Source organism: Ovis canadensis, chromosome 1, assembly GCF_042477335.2.
Source record: "Ovis canadensis isolate MfBH-ARS-UI-01 breed Bighorn chromosome 1, ARS-UI_OviCan_v2, whole genome shotgun sequence".
Taxonomy (NCBI): Eukaryota; Metazoa; Chordata; class Mammalia; order Artiodactyla; family Bovidae; genus Ovis; species Ovis canadensis.
The window spans coordinates 77847639-77871039 of record NC_091245.1 but is presented as its reverse complement, the minus strand read 5'-3'; the positions used below and the strand labels follow the sequence as shown (position 1 = coordinate 77871039).

At 40.1% G+C, this 23401-nt stretch overlaps 1 protein-coding gene across 3 annotated transcripts in view; it reads left to right on the top strand.

Annotated features, from left to right (window-relative positions):
* The first annotated feature begins 516 nt into the window (after positions 1-516).
* The window catches only part of FRRS1 (ferric chelate reductase 1), a 76001-nt gene continuing 53116 nt past the window's right edge, over positions 517-23401 (top strand). For 2 of the 3 annotated variants that reach the window (XM_069598525.1, XM_069598508.1), the window contains exon 1: positions 22763-22810. Coding sequence is in view for 1 of the 3 variants with exons in the window: in XM_069598515.1 (XP_069454616.1) it covers positions 4858-4884 (27 nt within the window). In the remaining 2 variants the exon portion in view is untranslated. Of the gene's footprint in view, positions 621-4626; positions 4885-22762; positions 22811-23401 lie in introns of those variants that run through there. The other variant, XM_069598515.1, reaches the window with a different exon arrangement.

Genomic DNA, 23401 nt, shown 5'->3' with positions numbered 1-23401 from the left:
AAGGTACCAAATAAATATAAATCTGACAAGCAAACATGGCTGTCAAGCATGCATATTATTTCTTTGGTTTGGAGGTTGCTGGATTCTTTGACTCATTATGAATTATTGGACATTAACAGTTGAGAAATACCTGTGCCATATGAGCAGCAGTAATTCAATGCAAACAAACCTAAACTTAAGAAAGGATATTCCTAAAGTCATATATTGTCATTTGTCTTAGCTCAGGCTGTGATAACAAATTACTACAAACTGGGTGGCTTACACAACAGAAATGTATTTCTCACAGTTCTGGAGGCCGGGAAGTCTAAGATCAAGGTGCCGACTGATTTTATTCCTGGTGAGGGCTCTTTCCTGTGTTTGCAGACAGTTATCTTCTCACTGTGTCATCACATGGTGGAGGCAGAGAGCTCTGGGGTCCCTTCCTCTTCTTATAAGAGCACCAGCCCTATCAGATTAGAGTTCTACCCTATGACCTCATTTAACCTTTATCACTCCTCACAGGGTCTGTCTCTAAATACAGTCACACTGGGTGTTGAGCCTTCAACATGTGAATTTTTGGAAGAACACCAACATCCAATTCATAACACCATTAAAAAGGAGGAGAAAATATTTTTATTGGGGTGAGTATACCAAAAACTTTCAGAAGAGGCTTTTAAGATTGGTTTTAAATGATGATTTAGACTTGCAGAGACGGGAAGGAAAATTATGCCATGATCTGAATAGTGTATGTGGAAAGCAGAAGGGATGTAGGATCTATGTAGGGCTAATGAGGATTTCCGAATATAGCCAAATTCTGATTGGTTCCATAGTATGTGAGGAGAAAATGAGTGAATTTCAGGTCATTGAGAAATTTGAATGATAAGTTATGGAGTTTGTTCTGTATTGCTTGAGTAGCAGGAACCCACAGTTTTAAAAAAGGACTGTTAAGATCAGAACTGTTCTCAAAGAAGATTAATCTGATAGAAATGCCAAGGGGCTGAAATTGGCAGTTTAGTACTGGTCTGGTTAAGAAGTTACATTAATAGTCAGGAAAGAGGTAATGAGAGCCTGAGCTATAATAGTGGCAGCAGGTATTTACTCATGAGTAGAACACTGACCTTTCTCATAGGTCAATGCTCTAATGGAAAGCAGACAAATAAACTAGCAATTACAATATAATAGGATAAAAGCTGGAATAAGATTCAACTGACTAAAAATATATAACAATAACATTAAACTTGTATATGCCTATAAAATATACAAAATATTTACAAAGCAAAAGTAGATAAAACTATAGGGAGAAACTGATAAATCTACAATCACAATGGAATATTTCAACATGTATCACAAAACTGATGATAGGTTAAGCAGATAAAATATTAGAAAAGATACAGAAGATTTGAATAATGAAAGTAATTATATTGATGTTGGCTCAAATCAGAGAACAATATAGCCTCAGAAAATAATATATTCAGCAATTAGAGAATTTATATAAATGCTGTTTCTCCTTTTCCCTTTCTCAAATTCTCTTGTATAATCACTATTTCCCAACTTTTCAAAATAAATACCTCTTCAGTTCAGTTCAGTTCAGTCGCTCAGTCATGTCCGACTCTTTGCGACCCCATGAATCGCAGCACGCCAGGCCTCCAAATCTTCCAGGATGCATCACTCGGGATAAACAGTCTTCAGAGGAACAGTCAGAGTATTGGTATTGGAGAAGGCTCTTAGAAACCTTTCATAGGCCATTGTCTTTTCCTGTCTTGTATGAATGTCTAATAAGGGTGAGGCATGGCATTAGCAAAGGCGTAGTTTCACCCTTTAGGGGATGTTCCAAATTCAATAGCATGGGACAGCTGCAGTGATGAACTGTGGTTGTTTGACGGCCTTACTCTTTTGTACTCTCATTATTACCAAATAATGAGTTACTCCTGAGGGAGTCCTAGAAGAGCAACACACTCACTGGGGTAGGTGAGAAAGGGGGGCAGGGAGGACCTGGTGGAGCTGGCCCTGGTGCTGAGCCCCCATGCCATAGCTATAGCCTGGCCAGTCAAAGGAGTGGAGACTCTTAAGTCTTGCCTTGGCGAGAAGCACCTCCTGAGAAAGAAACTGGGAGAAAATGATAGATGTGGCTTAACCAATAACTGCCAATAATGATGAAACAAAAAGTAGCTCTTCTAAACTATCAGTAATAAAATGTATCAACTATATTGAGGAAAACACTTGATTATCTATTTTCCCATGGAAAGTAATCAAAATGAATTGTCATTTGGAGAGATGACTAAAAGCATTGAGCCAATAAGTGTAGAAAAATTGTTACAGAGATATGAATTAATATTATTAATTCTTTACTTTTCTAATATTTGTGGAATTTATCTTTTCAAAATGTACAATTTGTCATAATTTTGTTCTAATATTATAAAGTATTTACTTTTCCACCTAATTTTAAAAATTTATAATGTATTCTTTTCAAAAAGAGGTCTGCATCTCATAATATATAAGCTTTAGACCAACAAAACCTGAATCCATCCCTAGACTTGATATGTTTTCTATTTCTCTTCCTATTTGTCTTTCTGTTTTTCTTATCATTCTTTTTCAAGCTTTTAAAAAAGTAGGACCTAAACTAATATATAAGGAATGTAAAATAAAATATTAAAAAAAATCACCTATGATACAGTATCCTAAACTTCAGAAAACCAGCTTTATTAAATCAAGTTCTCCTTCTCTGATTAATGTTATTCCAATTATCAGATGCAAAATATATTACTTAATATATCATAAATTTTGCTAACAAAACTCATTCTCATCTACTTACATTTAAAAATAAGATTTTTTTTATTGCTATAAATATAAATGAAAAACCGGAATAGCTAAATACTGACTCATTCTAGTCATGAAGGTAATATTAACCCAAGGATAAGTTAACTTTTAAACATATTAAAAAATATTGGTCAACTTAAAAAATTCGTGAATAATACATTCTTTTTCAAATTTCTTTTACATGTATACAGGCAAAAATGTTTAGAGACAACTGAGCTAGACAAATAACTATGGAAGACTGTATAAATCAATCATGCAACTCTTAAGGGAGCTGCCATCTATTTTTAACTGTCCTGTTGGCAGATTTCAGCAGACAGCTGCATTAGATGGATGGAGGCTGCCTGAGGGTGTGAAGAACACTGCGTTGGCCCACTTATCTGCAGTTGTGACACCTTTAACAACCCTAATATTTAAAAAGAAGTAATTGGGGCTAAACATTTTTAAAGTTTGGGGTGGAAATAGCTCCCATTAGTGCCATAGAGCAGAACATGGGAACCTACAGGCCTATAATAGCAGCGGTTCTGGCCCATTTCCCTCAAGGCCCTCCTTTTATTTCTACAGAAATCCTAGTGTTCTTCTTGTCAGTACTTAGGAACAGGTGAGAGTGAGGCTGGAATTGATCCAGACCACCTTTTTTGCTCTCTTGTTGATGAATCTAATGGAGGTGCTTGTTTTTAGTTCAGAATTTTTTCCTGCATAACAGGCTTTGCTTTAGGGCTGCCTAGGATCTGGAGCACCAGTAGTAGCTGATTTGTGAGGGTAGGAACTCTCACTTCCCTCATGCTATTCTTACAGAAAAGGAGTCTATTCAAACTGATCATAACTCCAGAATCTTTGTTCTTTTCATTTCTTCCCCCAATCATTTTCCCCGGGGCTGAATCTATCAGATCTACCCAGGAGAGCATTGAGAGAGCTAATTGAAAAAATTGCTAAGCTTGCAAGAAGGCAGAGAGGGGCATTTTATTTCTCAGTTGGATGGTTGCTGAGCCACAGAACATGTAGCTCTCCCCTGGAGCTGTCATGGAAGTATGGTGATGAAATTACTAGGAGAACTTGGCTTGTACCCTCTGGGACTCGGGGGTAAACATGAATAAAGAGACTGGTGCCTATTTCTAGTCTAGAGATTTCTGAGAGAGTCTCTCTGGATTAGCCCTTGTTTGTGGGGCTTGAGGAGACTACGGTAGAGTATACATAAATAAAGGAGGAGACAATCCCTTATTATATCCATTTGAAGAGGACCTGGAAGTTCTTGAGACTTCTAAGAAAACGTTATCAGACAAAAAGGAAAACAAGAGCTGCCATGTAGGAAGGAAAACTTGCCTTAGTGCGCCTCAGTCGGGGGGGTAATACCTAGAATTTCCTGGTGTCTACTGCCACCATGTGGGTACTTACATGTATTGAATTCAAATGTGAGTATTTCCCTCTTAAGGCTGATCCTAAGCCAAAGTACAAAGAACTCTAAGTGGGTTTTAGTGCTCTTCAGCCTCAGATTGGCTCCTAAGTCCCCTCAAGCTCCTGTGAGCTCTCAGACTCACAAGGAGGTTCCATCACTAAGTACTCTTCTCTCCTGTAGCACTCTGTTAAAATAGTACTAATGCCATGTTGCTGAGACCTCAGTGACTTTGAGCTCTGAAATCAGTTTGAGGCAGAGAAACTCTAAAATGGTCCCCAGTTATCTGTTTCCTTTTATTCATGCCCTGTGTCACCGTTTTACCTTTATCGTGGGTGGGACCTGTGTCTAGCTTTTAACTGACGGACTATGGCAGAGGCGACTGGGTGTCACTTTCATAATTAAATTACATAATGCTGTAACTTCCGTATTGCTAGCAGAGTACCCTGACTGCCTCTGGATTTGAGTGCATGAAGCAAGCATCTGTGTCTGGGAGACCCAATGAAAATGAACTTAGGGCAACTACTGGCTGTCAGCAGGCAAGAAACGGAGGCCCCCAGTCCAGCAGGACAGAGATCGCTGACTCCCGCTGACAACCATGTGAAGCTGGGAGCAGATCCCTCTCCAGTTCAGCTTTCAGATGAGATGCTGGAAACCTTGATTGAAGCTTCATGAGAGACCCTGAAGCAGAGGATGTGGTGAGCTATACCCAGGTTCTGCGAGATGGTACATGTGTGTTGTTGTTAGCCACTAAATGTGTGCTAATTTGCTGTGCACGATAAGTAACGAATATGCAGTTTTGTGGTTTTGCTTACATCACTCCCCTCATCACAGGACTGCAGTATAAGTCCTTGGAGACTGTTCTTGGAAATAAATATAACTGACAATCATCACTCTGTGCTCAGAATTGTCCTTCTCCTTCCACCAAAGGTCTGTTATTTGATCAGCTTTGTTGTGCTTGATTTCTCTGTGAAAAGTTCTCTCTCACGTGATACCTTAGCTCCTCACACAAAAGGAGCTTTGTGGGGCCTGCCTATGTCGTTCCCCAGATAAGTCTGAATAATCTTAAATCCAGCAGTGGTGCAGCTTGGCCTAAAGCTAAGAGCTCACAATATGTCAGATAATTTGTTAATTTCCAGATGCATTATACCAGGGGTCCCCAACCCCCCAGGGCCACAGATCAGTACTTCAGAGCAGTGAGCAGTGGGTGAGCAAGAGAAGTTTCATCTGTATCTCCAGCCACTCTAGTTGCAGGAAAACAAGCTCAGGAATCCCACTGATTCTCCATTATGATGAGTTGTATAATTATTTCATTATATGTCACAAAGTAATAGTAAAAGAAATAAAGTGCAAAATAAATGTAATGCACTTGGGATCATCCTGAAACCATCCCACTCCACCAACCCCAGTCAGTGGAAAAATTGCGTTCCATAAAACCAGTCCCTGGTGCCAAAAGGTTAGGGACTGCTGCATTAACACTACTGTAGCTATAGTTATTAGATTGACATTAAATTTTATCCTTCACTTAAAAAATGTTTCATGCCCTGTGAAATACTTGACTATGAGTAGAAATATAATTCAAAAAAAAACCCCACATGTACTCCAGTGGTCATTTCAGTACTATTTATAATAGCCAGTACATGGAAACGGCCTAAATGACCATCAACAGAGGATAAAGAAGATATGGTACGTAATAAATATGATGGAAGATTGGGTTCAGTTCAGTTCAGTTCAATCGTGTCCGACTCTTTGCGACCCCATGAATCTCAGCACACCAGGCCTCCCTGTCCATCACCAACTCCCAGTGTTCACTCAGACTCACGTCCATTGAGTCAGTGATGCCATCCAGCCATTTCATCCTCTGTCGTCCCCTTCTCCTCCTGCCCCCAATCTCTCCCAGCGTTAGGGTCTTTGCCAATGAGTCAGCTCTTCGTATGAGGTGGCCAAAGTACTGGAGTTTCACCTTTAGCATCATTCCTTCCAAAGAAATTCTAGGGCTGATCTCCTTCAGAATGGACTGGCTGGATCTCCTTGCAGTCCAAGGGACTCTCAAGAGTCTTCTCCAACACCGCAGTTCAAAAGCATCAATTCTTCAGTGCTCAGCTTTCTTCACAGTCCAACTCTCACATCCATACATGACTACAGGAAAAACCATAGCCTTGACTAGATGGACCTTTGTCGGCAAAGTAATGTCTCTGCTTTTCAATAGGCTATCTACGTTGGTCATAACTTTTCTTCCAAGGAGTAAGTGGCTTTTAATTTCATGGCTGCAGTCACCATCTGTAGTGATTTTGGAGCCCCCCAAAATAAAGTCTGACACTGTTTCCCCATCTATTTCCCATGAAGTGATGGGACCGGATGCCATGATCTTCATTTTCTGAATGTTGAGCTTTGAGCCAGCTTTTTCACTCTCCTCTTTCACTTTCATCAAGAGGCTTTTTAGTTCCTCTTCACTTTCTGCCATAAGGATGGTGTCATGATGGAATATTACTTAACCATAAAAAAGAATGAAATAATGCCACTTGTAGCAACATAGATGGACCTGGAGATGATCATACTAAGAGAGGTAAGTCAGACAGAGAAAGACAAATATTATGTGACATCACTTATATGTGGAACCTGAAAAGATGAGACAAATGAAATTATTTACAAACCAGAAACAGACTCACAGACTTTGAAAGCAAACTAATGGTTACCAGAGCAAAATGGTTGGGGAGAGGGATAAATTTGGAGTTTGAGATTAACATATAACCCAGGGATCGAACCCAGGTCTCCCGCATTGTAGACAGACTCTTTACCATCTGAGCCACCAGGGAAGTCCGCATAACTAAATATAAAATAAATAATCAATAAGGACCTAGTGTATAGCACAGGGAACTCTCCTCAATATTCTGTAATAACCTATATGAGAAAAGAATCTGAAAAAGAATTAAAATATATATATGTATAACTGAATAACTTTGCTGTACATCTGAAACTAACAAAATTGTAAATCAATTATACACCAACATAAAATAAAAATTAAATTAAAAAAAGGAAGACTATTGGGTTTCTTGGATTTGACCAGACAGGAGGATAGAACTGTTTGGCTGTGAATGTGTGCTGCTCTCCAAGAAGAGGGAAAAATGGTTTAGAGATCCTCAGGGCCTCTACCTCAGTCTCAACAAGGCAGATAGCCTCTGGCCTCCAAACGCAGCCTGAGGATTTGGAGTGCCCTCTGGGGCTATGAGACTGGGACCACCCTGCAGAGTCTTGGAGGCATGACTCACCTTCTCAAATCTCCCCCTTCCCTCTTTCCCCCCCAGTCCCCCCACCAGCAGAACTACAAAAGGAAGTGGATAAGGCAGAGTGTTGAACCAAAAAGGATTATTCCTGAACTTTAAGATATGAGGGAAATTCACCTTGCTAGATTTTGAATTTGCTTGGGATTTACCATCTCTTCCTTTTTTCCTGTTTCTTCCTTTTGGAAAGTAAGTATCTATCCTCTGCCTGGCCTGGCATATTTTGGAAGCTTTCCTGGTTTGGAAACTTGCCTGGTTCCATAGGTTCACAGCTGGAGAGGAGTTATGCCTCAAGATACTTGGAAACTCATACTTACTTGATTTAGATGTTATTTAGATGGCGCTTTGGACTTTAGACTTTAGAGTTCTTGCTGGAATGAGTTAGACTTCGGGGCTGTTAGGATGTAATGAATGTATATTTCCTATGAGAAGGATATGAATTTTGAAGAGCCAGGGTGGAAACTTTGTGTCCCATCAAATTCATATGTTGATGCCCTAACCCTCAGTGTGATGGTATTTAGAAATAGAGACTTTGGGAGGTAATTAGGGTTAGATTAAGGCATAAAGGTGGGGCCCTCAGAATGAGATTAGTGGCTTTACAAGAAGAGGAAGTGAGAGACTTGCTCTTTCACAGCAAGGGAAGGCCAGGTGAGGACATAGAAAGAAAGTGGTAGTCTGCAAGTCAGGAAGAAGGCTGTAACCAGGAGCCAAATCAGCTGGTACCTTGATTTTAGACTTCTCAGTCTCCAGAACTGTGAGAAATACATGTCCATGTGTTATTTAAGCCATAGACTTGACTCATTGGAAAAGACTCTGATGCTGGGAGGGATTGGGGGCAGGAGGAAAAGGGGATGACAGAGGATGAGATGGCTGGATGGCATCACCGACTCAATGCACATGAGTTTGAGTGAACTCTGGGAGTTGGTGATGGACAGGGAGGCCTAGTGTGCTGCAATTCATGGGGTCGCAAAGAGTTGGACACGACTGAGCGACTGAACTGAACTGAACTGAGTCTATGGTATTAATATTTTTATGCGGAGCAGACTAATATAAAGAGTACAGGGAACATTTATATTATGTTGCAGTAGGGAGCATAAAAAATTAGAATAGTTTAGGCAGGAGAAATGAAACCAAGGAAAATTTTGTCAAGATGGGAGAAATACATGTTTGTGTACCAGTGGAAATGAGCTTGAGAGTGAATCAAGCCCCTCTCTGAGTGGATGTACTAATTCTAGGCACAGTGGAAAATAAGACTCATGATCTCTGCTGTCTTGACATTTACATTTTAATTGAAACATGATGTGTATGTTTGTGTGTGTGTGTGTGTAAGGAAGACAATGAACAAATAAACAAACTAAAAAACACCAAATGAGTTCACATCTGAGTGATATGAATAATACTCACAAATCAGGATATGTGATTCCAATAAAGGGAATGAGTAAGAAACTGGATGATACTAAGGATACTGTGTGGAGTGCATTTAGTTCTTTATACTGTAAGAAACAAAGAAGATTCTAAGAAACCCCAAGGCAAAACAATGAAACATTAGACACTATGGAAAAGTCAATGCTCCAAATATGAAACGACACAAAATTGTCTGATTTATAACAATGGGTAGAGCAGTAAGAAAAGAGAGTCTGTATTGTACATTGTCATGCTGAGTGGCACTTGGATCAAGACTTTGGAGATATAAATTAGGAAATATATCCTGATTCTTCAGTGAAAAATGTCAAAATAATAATTGTAATATAGATGTTGGTGATGGACAGGGAAGCCTGGCATGCTGTAGCCCATGGGTTTGCAAATAGTCGGACACAATTGAGCGACTGAACTGAACTGAGATGTCTTTATAGTTTTCAATTTTGAAATCAATTTACAGGCAAAGCCGGCAAGACTTAATTATGGTTACAGAATAGAATGTAAAATGTTATTCACCTTGACCAAGTTATTAACAGAAGACAGGAGGGGATGGGGAAAAAAATGAATATAGCATGCTAGAGGTCCTATTATCCCCATCTACTATAGGAGGAGTTCAAAGGATGATGTCTGTATTTGAGACTATTAGAATTTTATATATTATATTAAGTCACACAAGTAGCCAGTGAAAGTGAAAAGTGAAGGCAAAAGTCATAGTTGCTTAGTCCTGTCTGATTCTTTGCGACTTCATGTAGCCCACCTGGCTCTTCAGTCCATGGAATTCTCCAGGAATTACTTAAGTTATACTGGAGTGGGTTGCCACAGGATCTTCCCCGTAGAACTAAAAATAGTAATATGAACATATAGGGGGAAGAAGTGAGCAGAGTGGCAGGAAATTAATTAAAAATGTCTTAAGATATATCAAGAAATAGTAGGAAGAGTATATCATTAAGAAAAATAATATTAACCACCAGAAGAACCAAAGCAGATATATATAAAAAAAGATTTTAGGTTTGGGAACTGATGGTACTAGACAGAAGAACACAGAATGATTGCTTTTCATTACTGTTGTTGCTGTTGTTCATTTGCTAAGTTATGTCCAACTCTTATGTGACAACATGGATTTTTCCCTCCAGGGTCCTCTGTCCAAGGGATTTTCCAGACAAGAATACTGGAGTGGGTTGCCATTTCCTTTTCCAGGGGATCTTCCTGACCCAGGAATCCAACCTGCATCTCCTGTTTGGTAGAGAGATTCTTTACCACTGAGCCACCTGGGAAGCCCATTGCTTTTCATTCTAAGGCCTCTGTACTACTTGGATTTTAAAAACCATGTTTTATTTTGATAAAAAGCTTAAGAACTAAATATGTATAAACAACTTGCTGCAATTAGAAGAATGTCTCCTTCTCTCTGAGTAAGCTGTTTGCAAAGAGCTTTTCTTGGGGTGGAGTGTTATAGGCAGAAAACCTCTGAGTTAAAACTATACCTCCCATGCTTCCATCATTTCTGTAATGCTGAATTAATATCCTTATATATTACTAAATGATGTCACAAAATGAAAATTTCTTCATTGTTTAAATCCTCACATATTGTTGGTTAGAATGAAAAAAAAAATGGTACAGTCACTTTGGAAAATAGTTTGGCAGTTTCCTGTTAAGTTAAACATACAGATGTAACTATTTATAGTGGCTTTATTTCTAATTGCTGCAAACTGGAAACAGCTCAAATGTCTTTCAGGTGGTGAATGGATAAACAAAGTACTATAGACATACACTGGAAAATTATTCAGCAATAACAAGGAATGAACTTCTGATCCATGTAACATGGATGAATCTCAAATAACTATGCTAAGTAAAAGATGCCAGATGTAAAAGGCCATAGTGGCTATGATTTCATTTATGTATGATATATATGATATTCTGGAAAAAGCAAATCTAAAAGGAGAGAAAGTGAATTAATGATACTATGTGTTGCCCCAAAATTCACATGTTGAAGTCCTAGCTCTGGGATCTCAGAATGTGACCTTATTGGAATAGTGTCTGTACCGGGGAAATCAAGTTAAAAAGAAGCCTTTAGGTAGACCCTGGAGAAGGCAATGGCACCCCACTTCAGTACTCTTGCCTGGAAAATCTCATGAACGGAGGAGCCTGGTAGGCTGCAGTCCATGGGGTCGCTGAGTTGGACACGGCTGAGCGACTTCACTGTCACTTTTCACTTTCATGCATTGGAGAAGGAAATGGCAACCTGCTCCAGTGTTCTTGCCTGGAGAATCCCAGGGACGGGGGAGCCTGGTGGGCTGCCGTCTATGGGGTCGCACAGAATCGGACACGACTGAAGCGACTTAGCAGCAGCAGGTAGACCCGCATTCAGTATCACCGCTGTTCTTGTAAAAAAGGAAAGTGTGGACACAGAGACACATAGAGGGAAGATGATGTAAAGAGACATAGGAAGAAATCAGTCATTTATAAACAAAGGAGAGAAGGCTGCAACTCAGCCCTTGGAAAAAACCAAACTGGCTGACTACTTGATTTTGGACTTTGAGATGTAGATTTTCTATTCTTTAAGTAATTCAGTTTGCGGTACTTTCTTACAGGAGTCCTTGCAAACTAATACAAATGGTTTTTAGGGTGGGAGTGAGACAAGTGTTGACTAAAGGGTCACAAAGGGACTTTCTGAGGTGATGAGAACGCTCTATTTCTTGAATGTGGTGGCTACATGATTGCATATGTTTCATGCATATGTTAGAAATCACAGAACTCTACACTAAAAAGGGAAAATTAAACTGTTTTTAGAATTATACTTCTATAAGTACAACTTGAAAAAATTAATAAAAATGACATTAAAAAAGATTACTTTTAAAAATGAACTATTGGAGAAGTGACCCAGAATGTGTGTCTATATAAAGATTTTATATTAATGTTGGTCATAATAATAAAGCAGCAGAATGAAACACAATGTCCAAAATAGGAGATTATTTGAACAAATGGTTAAAATCAGAGACGAAAGATAAAAGTCTTTCCCTGACAGACCTTACAGTCTAGAAAATAAGATGGCCAATACATGAATAGAGAAATAAATACATAAACATAACGTCAGGTAGTGATAAGTTCTGTGAAGAAGATAAAGCAGAGTAAGGAAGGAGAGTTAAATGGAGCTGTGTTTTAGAAACAGTAGTATGGTATTGTGGAGAAGTCAATGGCACCTCACTCCAGTACTCTTGCCTGGAGAATCCCAGGGATGGGGGAGCCTGGTGGGCTGCCGTCTATGGGGTCGCACAGAGTCGGACACGACTGACGCGACTTAGCAGCAGCAGCAGTAGCAGTATTGTGTTGACTGAGCGAGGTTATAATCCCCAGTTATTCCATCAAATGCTAAGCTAGATATTGCTATGAAGGTGTTTTGTAGATGTGGTTCAAGTTCATAATCAGTTGACTTAGATTATCCTAGATATCTGGGTGAGCATGATGCAATGATGAGCATGTGAAAAGACCTTAATAGCAGAGACTTCCTTGAAGAAGGAGATATTCCAGCTGTGGTGAGAGAGAAACTTGAGAGAAATTTATTATCTCTAAGACCGTGTTATCCTAGAGTTTTATTAATCAAGGAAGGGACTACAATTTTTTCTTTGTCATGGTAAGTGCTTTTAATTGGAGAAAAATTTAATTGGAAGATTTATGTGTATATGTGACTGTTCTTCCCAACCTCTAAACGTTAGTGAACTCCAAAGCTCATTTTGTCAATTCAGTTCAGTTCAGTTCAGTCGCTCAGTTGTGTCTGACTCTTTGCGACCCCATTAATCGCAGCACGCCAGGCCTCCCTGTCCATCACCAACTCCCAGAGTTCACTCAGACTCACGTCCATCGAGTCGGTGATGCCATCCAGCCATCTCATCCTCTGTCGTCCCCTTCTCCTCTTGCCCCCAATCTCTCCCAGCATCAGAGTTTTTTCCAATGAGTCAACTCTTCGCATGAGGTGGCCAAAGTATTGGAGTTTCACCTTTAGCATCATTCCTTCCAAAGAAACCCCAGTGTTGATCTCCTTCAGAATGGACTGGTTGGATCTCCTTGCAGTCCAAGGGACTCTCAAGAGTCTTCTCCAACACCACAGTTCAAAAGCATCAATTCTTTGACGTTCAGCCTTCTTCACAGTCCAACTCTCACATCCATACATGACCACAGGAAAAACCATAGCCTTGACTAGACGGACCTTAGTTGGCCAAGCAATGTCTCTGCTTTTGAATATGCTATCTAGGTTGGTCATAACTTTTCTTCCAAGGAGTAAGCGTCTTTTAATTTCATGGCTGCAGTCACCATCTGCAGTGATTTTGGAGCCCCCCAAAATAAAGTCTGACACTGTTTCCAATGTTTCCCCATCTATTTCCCATGAAGTGATGGGACCAGATGCCATGATCTTCGTTTTCTGAATGTTGAGCTTTAAGCCAACTTTCTCACTCTCCTCTTTCACTTTCATCCAGAGGCTTTTTAGCTCCTCTTCACTTTCTGCCATAAGGGTGGTGTCATATGCATATCTGAGGTGACTGATATTTCTCCCGGCAATCTTTATTCCAGCTTGTGTTTCTTCCAGTCCAGTGTTTCTCATGATGTACTCTTCATATAAGTTAAATAAGCAGGGTGACAATATACAGCCTTCCTATTTGGAACCAGTCTGTCTCTTCTTTTTTCCATCCATGCTCACTTCGTAGTACCAATGACTCAAATATTTATTTTCATACATGTCTATCAATGATAGCTTCACTTGGCTATTTTAATGGCATCTAAAACTTAAAATATCCATCACTCAGCTCTTGCTTTCCACCCTTCAAATCTGCTCTTTCCTTTTCCTACTAATCTTCCCATCCTAATAGATGTTACCACTTCCAATTCTTCTGCTTCCCCTCAAATTTCCTGTCTTGGGTTCATCAGTTTTTCTCTGTTGATCAGAATTGACTCAAGAGATATAGTTCTGGTTGTTGCTTCCTTTGCTCTCAGAGAAGTAAAGTTATTAGTGATTCAAGTTAGGAATTTATTCAGTGTTCTGAATTTAGAGTCTTATTGTCAACATCGTAAAAGAAAATATCTCATTTTTAGGCCACAGAAAAACAAACTTGGCCTACTGGGGGCAGCAGAGAACAGTGCGTTTAATATTTAGACCCAGAGAAGACACTGGAAGCATTTAGTTACAAGCAACTCTCCCAAGCACTCAGATCACAGTGATCAGTAGTCAGCTCTTTCGTTGGATGATGGGAGTAAGAGACTGGAGGGGAGTATCGGTGCACATGTGCCTATCAGAGCTGGAAACCAATGGACGGACATGGCAGCAGTTTGCTCCATAGGGATTATCAAATTTCCTGGAGAATCCATAACCTACTGAGATTATTATCTTTGTTGACTCCCTCCAGTTGTTCAATGGTGCACTGTCCAGCCTAGCACACTGATGGTTAGCTATCAGTGAATTAGCTTATGCAACAAATGGACAAACAGATTCACTAGTTTTAGACTGCTTGGTGGTTTTTTTTTCTTCTTATTATATTCACTTTCTTTCACACGTTCTGTTTTTGCGTTTGGCCCTCGATAGTCTAAAGTCTGTGGAAAGAAGGCCTACATATAAGTATTATAGGGGTGCAAAATTTGCCACCCCCAAATCCTCTTTGGCATGAGGATTAATTTAGGCTGATTATTTTTAAGTAAGAGAAGACTCAGGAAGTCTCTCTTCTACAACCTGTTGGCTGCCTAAATAATTTAAATGGCCTGTTCCCAGAATAGAGCTATCGCCAGAGATGTGGGTGGTGTTGAGGGGAACTCAGCTGGGCTCAGGGGTCAAAGTCCACTCTGTGTCCCATAGCTTCTACATGGCCCATTTACCAAAAGTTTACTTTTCTATCTCTATGTCAGTTACCTTCCTCCTCTTTAAAGTCTCCAACCTACTACTCCCAACATCCTCCCTTTGTCTTTAGCAGAAGACGGAATTAAAGGTGAGGATTTAGGTCACTTTGGCAAGTAACTCAGTTTTCCTGCATCTCTCCCAGGGGCACATGTTATTAAACTTTTCTTGTTTTTCTGTCTCATGTCAGTTTAATTCTTAGACCATTGTGAAGAATTTAGAAGGACAGAAGAAAGTTTTTTCATCCCCAAAAATATTGAGAAAGAAGGAACTGATAATTAACTTGGGGAGATGAAAAGCAGTTGGTTTCAACATTTGGGGCTGTTACCCACAGTGAGAAATACATCTTATCTCACAAATTGGGACATATCTACTCATAATCAGAAAAGCTCATGAAACAGCGATTACTTACCCTTTTCATATAAAGGTATTTTCTCTGATATTTTCTATTTTATTTCTCTAACATTTTTTTCTGATTGTGACCACTAAGATTATATAATCCACTAACAATTTGGTTGTGGCTCTGAGATGAAAAATTCTGAGCTATAAAATATGAAAAAGACAAAAAGTTGAAAGTCATCTCCAGGTTTAGCTTGTGTGGTGAGGAAAATAGGTACCACTAACTGAAAAAACAAAGAAGAAATTGGAAAGAGAAATTGATCAAGTTTCCTGTGGCTACTGCAACAGATGTGAGAGGAAAATTAAAGAATGGAGTTGGTTTTGCTAAGAAAACTCTCTATCATGCACCAGGAGGCCACTGCGGAGGTATGAATTGTGTGCGTCTTGGCCTGGATGAAATCTGGCCTTTTGATTCTTGTCCTACTCAGCATCCTTGTTGGACTGTTGCTCTAGAGGACTCTTGGCAGCCTAGCTGCCTGCTGGGCCCTTGCCCTAGAACAGCTTGCGATTCTTGAGGACAGATGTTTCCTACCTTTCGTCAGGGGCGGTCATGGTTCTTTGGCAGGCCATGTGGCTTTTGTCTTTGTGGGTCCCTGACTCTTTCTCTTCTCCAGAACACTCTTTTGGTTTTCTCCCAATCCGTGTCTCCCAAATTGCAATTCATGAGACCCCCAATAAAACTCTGTGTTCTTTGCAACCTCAATATTTATTACTATTCAACACAAATTACCATAAACCTGGTAGCTAAAACAACAGAAATTTATTCTCTCATGGTTCTGGAGACCAAAAGCCCAAAATCAGTATAAGCAGGCCAAAGTCAGGAGGTTGGCGAACCACACACCCTCCACAGGCTCTAGGGGAAAATCTGTTCCTGTTTCTCCAGTTTCTGTGGGGCCGCTCTCATTCTTCAGCGTTTACTTCCAGGGTCACGCTGCCTTCTCTTCTTCTGTGTGCACTCTCCTCCCTCTCTTTCTGGGACATTTGTGATTGCAGTGAGGGCACACCTGGATAATCCAAGATAACAACTCAGTGATATCGGCAACACTCCCACCCCCCGCACTTTTTTTGGCCTTGTAACCTTCATATGTTCTGGAGATCTGCATGTAGATAACTTTTTGAAGACCATTATTCAGCTGACTAGGAGAAAAATAGAGTGAGTTCAGTTTTTGAATGGAGAAATGCTCAATTAGCTTGAAATCAAGAAAACAAGACTGGAATTGATTATTATATAAAAGATGAGGGCTATATTATATTTTGGGTGTTTATTAACATCAAGGAAAGTTGAAAATCTAAGAGTGGAGGTGTTTATGGAAGCCTGAACCAAATTTATCTTCATAAAACATATGTTGTTCAGTTCAGTAGCTCAGTCATGTCCGACTCTTTGAGACCCATGAACTGCAGCACACCAGGCCTCCCTGTCCATCACCAACTCCCAGAGTTCACTCAAACTCATGTCCATCAAGTCGGTGATGCCATCCAGCCATCTCATCCTCTGTCGTCCCCTTCTCCTCCTGCCCCCAATCCCTCCCAGCATCAGAATCTTTCCCAATGAGTCAATTCTTCGCGTGAGGTGGCCAAAGTACTGGAGTTTCAGCTTTAGCATCATTCCTTCCAAAGAAATCTCAGGGCTGATCTCCTTTAGAATGGATTGGTTGGATCTCCTTGCAGTCCAAGGGACTCTCAAGAGTCTTATGGGACAAAGAACATGCTCAGATGTCTGGAAAACTGCAAGAATGCATGTCTACAGGCACATGAGTTTACCAGGTAATTGTGCCCTTTCCTTATTTCCTTTCTCCCCCTCTCCCTCCCTCTTTCCTTCCTTCCTTCTTTCTTTCTCACCCATCTAGGAAGACACAATATATTGCAGTAGATTCAGAACCTCTTTGTACAAATATAGGTTAGTGCCTAGTACAATCTTTGTGATACAGTAGGTTACTTGACAAAATATTTGTTGGATGATTGTGATAATTTTTTTTTAACTGACCACCTAAAAATCTAATATTTTTCTGGTCCATTATATGCCTCTTCTTGGCCACCAGAAACTGCATTCAGAATCTGACATGAGACCTTAGAGACTATATGATACTGGTTGTAACCCTTCACTTTTACTTTTGAGGTAACAAGAGCAGAGAGGATACACTTATCCTCTATTTGTCTAAAATGATCTACTGCTCTTTTCACCACACTCCTTTGCCTTTTCAGCTTCTCTAGTTTACCAGTCAACCTGAAGAAGTAGAGCATGCATGCGTGCTAAGTCTCTTCAGTCATGTCCAGTTCTTTGTTATATTATGGACTGTAGCTCACCAGGCCCCTCTGTCCATGGGATTCTCCAGGCAAGAATGCTGGAGTGAGTTGCCATGCCCTCCTCCAGGGGATCTTCCTGACCCAGGGTTCACACCTGCAGCTCTTATGTCTCCTGCATTGGCAGGCAGGTTCTTTACCACTAGTGCCACCCGGGAAGCCCGAAGAAGCAGAACTATTATTAAAATTGGATAATACTCTGAGTCTTTCCCCTGTTGGCATTTATTTTCTTCAAAAGCAAAATTCTTCATTCCACTGGGATCAGGAGTGACTCATCTAATCACAGCCTTACACAGTGGAGCCACTGTCATACCTTATATCTGCTTCCTGCTGTAACTTTGGAAATGTGCAGTGGCATTTTTTGGATTATCATTAGTAATAGGTAGAACAGCACTTCTATATTAATAGCTGGAGTAATGGAAGACTTAGACTTTCTACAAAGAGCAGGACAGTGTGGCACAACAGGGAAATATCTCACTGGAAAAGAATTATTATCAGAATGTAACATCCTATGCCACAAAGAGTTATCCTCTATGTATTTACATTGGAGTAGACTTTTTTGACTTCAATCATCTCCAAGGTTTTTTTTAATAGTGAAAAGAAATTATGGTGAAAATAAAGATTTTTTTCAAGAGATTAATTTTACCTAAATAAGTCAAGACTGGATCTCAGTAACAATGTTAGTTACCTTTTGAAGACACAGATAATTCTAGCCAGGGGTTGGGTGAGGTGGCAGATATTGTTCAGGATCATTCATCATGGAGAAGTCACATTACGTTGAGTAATTTAAGGAGTAGGCTGTGTTTAGAGGAGCATACTGTGAAGTGACCTGGAACTGGTGGGAAGAAAAGCATGAAGAAGAATATTGCTACTGCTAATCTAATACTGAGAATGGCTTTGTGTTGTCAGAGAACATGTAAAATGTGGATTTAATGAACAGAGCTTGGTCAGAAGTTTATAGGTAATTTTGAAACAATTTCTTTTGTGAGGCATGGGAAGATGGGATGTTTCATTTACAAATACTTTTGTGGCAGGCACTGTGATTTACAGATATTTCATTTGACCATCAGTCTATGGAATATGGACATTCATTCATTCAGTAGTAAGCAGTAAGTGAAGGATTTTTGAGAATTACATGGTATGAGTTGTACTTTAGGAAGATTAATATGAGAGCACGTGGGATGGCTTATTAAGTTAAAGAGAAACGAGAGGTGCTTAGTAGATAATGGCCATAGTCCTGCTGAGAAGTAATGAGGATGCAAGCCAGAGTGAAGGCACTGGAGATAGAGAAGAGGGGATGAGTTTGGATGAAATTTAATGAGATATAATTAAAGACTGAGTGAAAATAAGTTCATTTTAGAGAGTGGATTTGGTTTTATGGAGTTGTACAGTCCATGGAATTCTCCAGGCCAGAATACTAGAGTGGGTAGCCTTTCCCTTCTCCAGGGGATCTTCCCAACCCAGGGATCGAACCCAGGTCTCCTGCATTGCAGGCAGATTCTTTACCAACTGAGCTGTCAGGGAAACCCTTTATGGAATTGAGGCAGGGTCTAATCAATTGGAGATGTTTTAACTGAATGTAATTTTTAATGACATGGTGACTGCAATAGGAGGATTTATACGTTTGGCCCATCCACCCTCATTCATACTTGGCAGTGGGACTCAGTATATGGAGAGTCAGTAGCTCTGGTTTAGATCCCTATCAGCCACTTTTTTCTGCCTGACTTTGGGTTATTTACTTAGCCAGGTACAGCCTTAGCCTTCTCAGCTGCAGTATGTCCATGACAAATGCCTTTTACCTAAAGTCCTTGTGAGACTTAGATATAATTCATGTGCTTGTTAAATATGGAAGCCTAATAGGTGGTTATTATTGTTTATGCTATACTTTACTTGCCTTATTCATTCTCATTCTCATATGAGTATGCAGTGGATTTTTCCAGTGACTGCACGATGTGTTGTATTGGGTTGCAACTGACTGAATGGAGAAGCAGGTATGAGAATCCAGCTGTCTTTTATTAACCCAGGCACAGAAGAAATTTGTAAAAATTTAAACAATACTACTCTTCTCACTGAATTCTTATATTTGAAAAACACTTATAACAGCAAGAGAAAAAAATATTAAGAGTAACAAAAATTGCATGTGATGAGTTCATTATTGTCATTTGTCCATAAATAAAATAAGGGAAATAGATGGGGAAACAGTGGAAACAGTGTCAGACTTTATTTTTCTTGACTCCAAAATCACTGCCGATGGTGACTGCAGCCATGAAATTAAAAGACGCTTTCTCCTTGGAAGAAAAGTTATGACCAACCTAGATAGCATATTCAAAAGTAGAGACATTACTTTGCCAACAAAGGTCCGTCTAGTCAAGGCTATGGTTTTTCCTGTGGTCATGTATGGATGTGAGAGTTGGACTGTGAAGAAGGCTGAGCGCCGAAGAATTGATGCTTTTGAAGTGTGGTGTTGGAGAAGACGCTTGAGAGTCCCTTGGACTGCAAGGAGATCCAACCTGTCCATTCTGAAGGAGATCAACCCTGGGATTTCTTTGGAAGGAATGATGCTAAAGCTGAAACTCCAGTACTTTGGCCACCTCATGCGAAGAGTTGACTCATTGGAAAAGACTTTGATACTGGGAGGGACTGAGGGCAGGAGGAGTAGGGGACGACAGAGGATGAGATGGCTGGATGGCATCACTGACTCGATGGACGTGAGTCTGAGTGAACTCTGGGAGTTGGTGATGGACAGGGAGGCCTGGCGTGCTGCGATTCATGGGGTTGCAAAGAGTCGGACACGACTGAGCGACTGAACTGAATTGAACTGAAATATGTGGAATTCGTGAATAAGTATTTAAATATATCTCATTAAAATTTTTTTAATACAATAGATATTGACAGATATCACCCCCATAACCACACATCTCTTAGGGGCTGTAATGATTTTTAGGAGTTGCAAAGGGGTCCTGAAATCCAAAAATTTGAGAACTGCTAATTTAGAGACCTGAGAGTGGGATCCAATGGGCTGGTATCTACTTCTCAGAGTCCAATGTCCATTGAAGACTTTAATAAATAGTGTTTCTTTTCTGGCAGCTGACAAGTAGCTGAAGAGGTGAGTTCTGGGAGGGAATGAAAAGGGGAATTAGGACTGGGGACTTTAAGGGAAATGATAAGCCTGGAAAGGGTGTTTTTTTTTTTTTTGCTATTGCTATTGCTAAGTCGCTTTAGTCGTGTCCAACTCTGTGCGACCCCATAGATGGTAGCCCATCAGGCTCCCCGTCCCTGGGATTCTCCAGGCAAGAACACTGGAGTGGGTTGCCATCTCCTTCTCCAATGCATGAAAGTGAAAAGTGAAAGTGAAGTCACTCAGTCGTGTCCGACTCTTTGCGACCCCATGCACTGCAGCCTACCAGCCTCCTCCGCCCATGGGATTTTCCAGGCAAGAGTACTGGAGTGGGGTGCCATTGCCTTTTAGATAGTGCTAAACCTCTCCATTCAGTTTTTTCTGCCATACCACACTGCTTTCTAAGAGTGCTTTAGGATGAAAGATTGATAGCATATTCTAAGAATTATTTGTTTTATAGACTTTTTGTCATGCTTTTGGCATGTAAAGTGTTCACTGGAGACTATTCCTGGAAAGAGTCTAATTATAACTAGAGAAAGTTATGTCACCACTTGACCCTTAATATGGAAGGACTGAAGTTCAACTGACTCAGTTTAAGTTCATTCACATTCCAAGCAGCTTTAGGATAGAAAATCAGAGTCTTCTTTATTTAAAGCTTCTCTCTAAAATCCTGTAGAGGGGGCTTTTGTTAATTTGTGGCAAGTTTGTAAAGATTAAAGTGATGGTGTTCTTCCCCTACTCTTTTCCTTTTTTGAAATAGTTTTAGAAAATTTACTAATGTGATTGCCAACTAGTGATCACAAGTCAAGGCATGTGTGACAGTCTGTTTTTCAGTCTGCACATACTAGTCATGGTCTGAGGTATTTACTACTGTCTTTTCCTAGCCCTGATATATATATATATTTTTTTGGACAAAAAAAATCTTTGCAAAACAAAGCTTAAAGACTTTAAAAAGAAACAAAAACAAACAAAAACAAACAAAACTCCTAAATTCCAAGATGTGCATACTCAGCCTGAGTCTGTCCAACTTTTTGTGACCCCATGGACTGTAGCCCACTAGGCAACTCTGTCCATGGGATTATCCTGGCAAGAATACAGGAGTAGGTCGTCATTCCCACCTCCAGGCGATCTTCCCCCGCCACCCAGGGATCCAACCTATGACTGTTAAGTCTCATGCATTGACAGGTGGATTCTTTATCACTGAGCCTCACGGGAAGCCCCAAAGTAAAATTTGCGTCATAAACGAATTCTTTTGCATTACGTCACTTGCACCTTCAAAGGTTTTATTTTTAATGCAGTCTGATTCTATTACACCTTTTGTAGTTAATTGGAATAGTCTGCTAATTTTTGTTATTCCCTAGATAAGGTTGCCAGATAAACTAAGCTAAACTAAGCTAAGCTAAGTGAAAGTCGCTCAGTCATGTCCGACCATTTGTGACCCCATGGACTATACAGTCCATGGAATTCTCCAAGCTAGCATAGTGGCCTTCTCCAGGCGATCTTCCCAGCCAGGGATGGTTGGGTGATCTTCCCAGCTCAGGGATGGAACCCAGGTCTCCTGCATTGTGCAGGCAGATTCTTCACCAGCTGAGCCACAAGGGAAGCCCAAGAATACTGGGGTGGGTAGCCTATCCCTTCACCAGCGGATCTTCCTAACCCAAGAATCAAACCGGAGTCTCCTGCATTGCAGGCGGATTCTTTACCAACTGAGCAATTAGGGAAGCCCTGTCAGATAAAATAGAAGGTAAATTTGAATTTTAGGGAAACAATGAATGATTTTTTAATATAAGTGTGTCATCAATATTGCATAGGATAATGCTTATATTAATGAATGATTGGTTGTTTATCTGAAATTTGAATTTAACATCCTAAGCTTTATTTTGCTAAAGTTGGCAACCCTTACCTAAGCACAAACAGGTTCTCTGTCTTTACTTAGCATTATACAGAGCAGGTTGTATTTCAAATGGTTTTATAGTTAAAGACAAAAATTTAATTTTCTCGGCGAAACAGTGATTAGTTGGTAATGATAAAATTGTTTCTTTGCGTAGAACAGAAGGGTTAATTCTCAGAAACAGAGTCCTGAGACTAGTGCCGGGCTTGCAAATCCTGTTTTGCTGCTTAGTTTGGGAAACTCTCTTCTTATGGGTAAGCTGGCTCCACCCAGCTGCTGAGAAAGAGATACGAGTTGTTAATAAAACCGGAAGTTGGATAGGCTGCCTTTGCTTCTCAAGGTAAGTGTCTCCTGTTTTCTTTCTGCCAGAGCTTTTTGCGAGGCGCTTAAGAATTAGTGCCGGCTCAGTGACTGTACTGAGAGAGCAGTCGCTTGTGCTGACCCGGGGTGTCGGAGACGCAGGATGGATGTCTTATTAACGAACTGTGTTCTGGAGCTTGTGAGCTTGTGTTGAGCTAATGAGTGTTTACTAGCGAGTTAGGTTAATAATATGTCCCATGACTTTGGGACAGAGCTTTAATCCCATGAGACATGTTTGGGATCATGAAAAGCACTGACTTTATTCATGCATCAGTGTTTTGCCCTTAATTTTTAGCAATGGAAACTCCCTTTTTACTTAACCTAATGGCATCCTTTATTTGATTTTTAAAGTGTCTTTTAATTTAGCAATCTTAGCTCCCCCACCCCCAGTTCTGATGTACCTTTAGAATTTCAGAGAGGCTCTGGGGTGACTAGGTGTTACCTCTGCCTTTAATTTTTTTTTTTTTTTTTAATATCTTGTCGTTCTGTCCTAGGGGTAAAGGGGGGAGTTTTCAGTTTGTAAGTGTATTATCAGAAATAATTCTTTATAAAGCTAAATATTTAGTTCAGA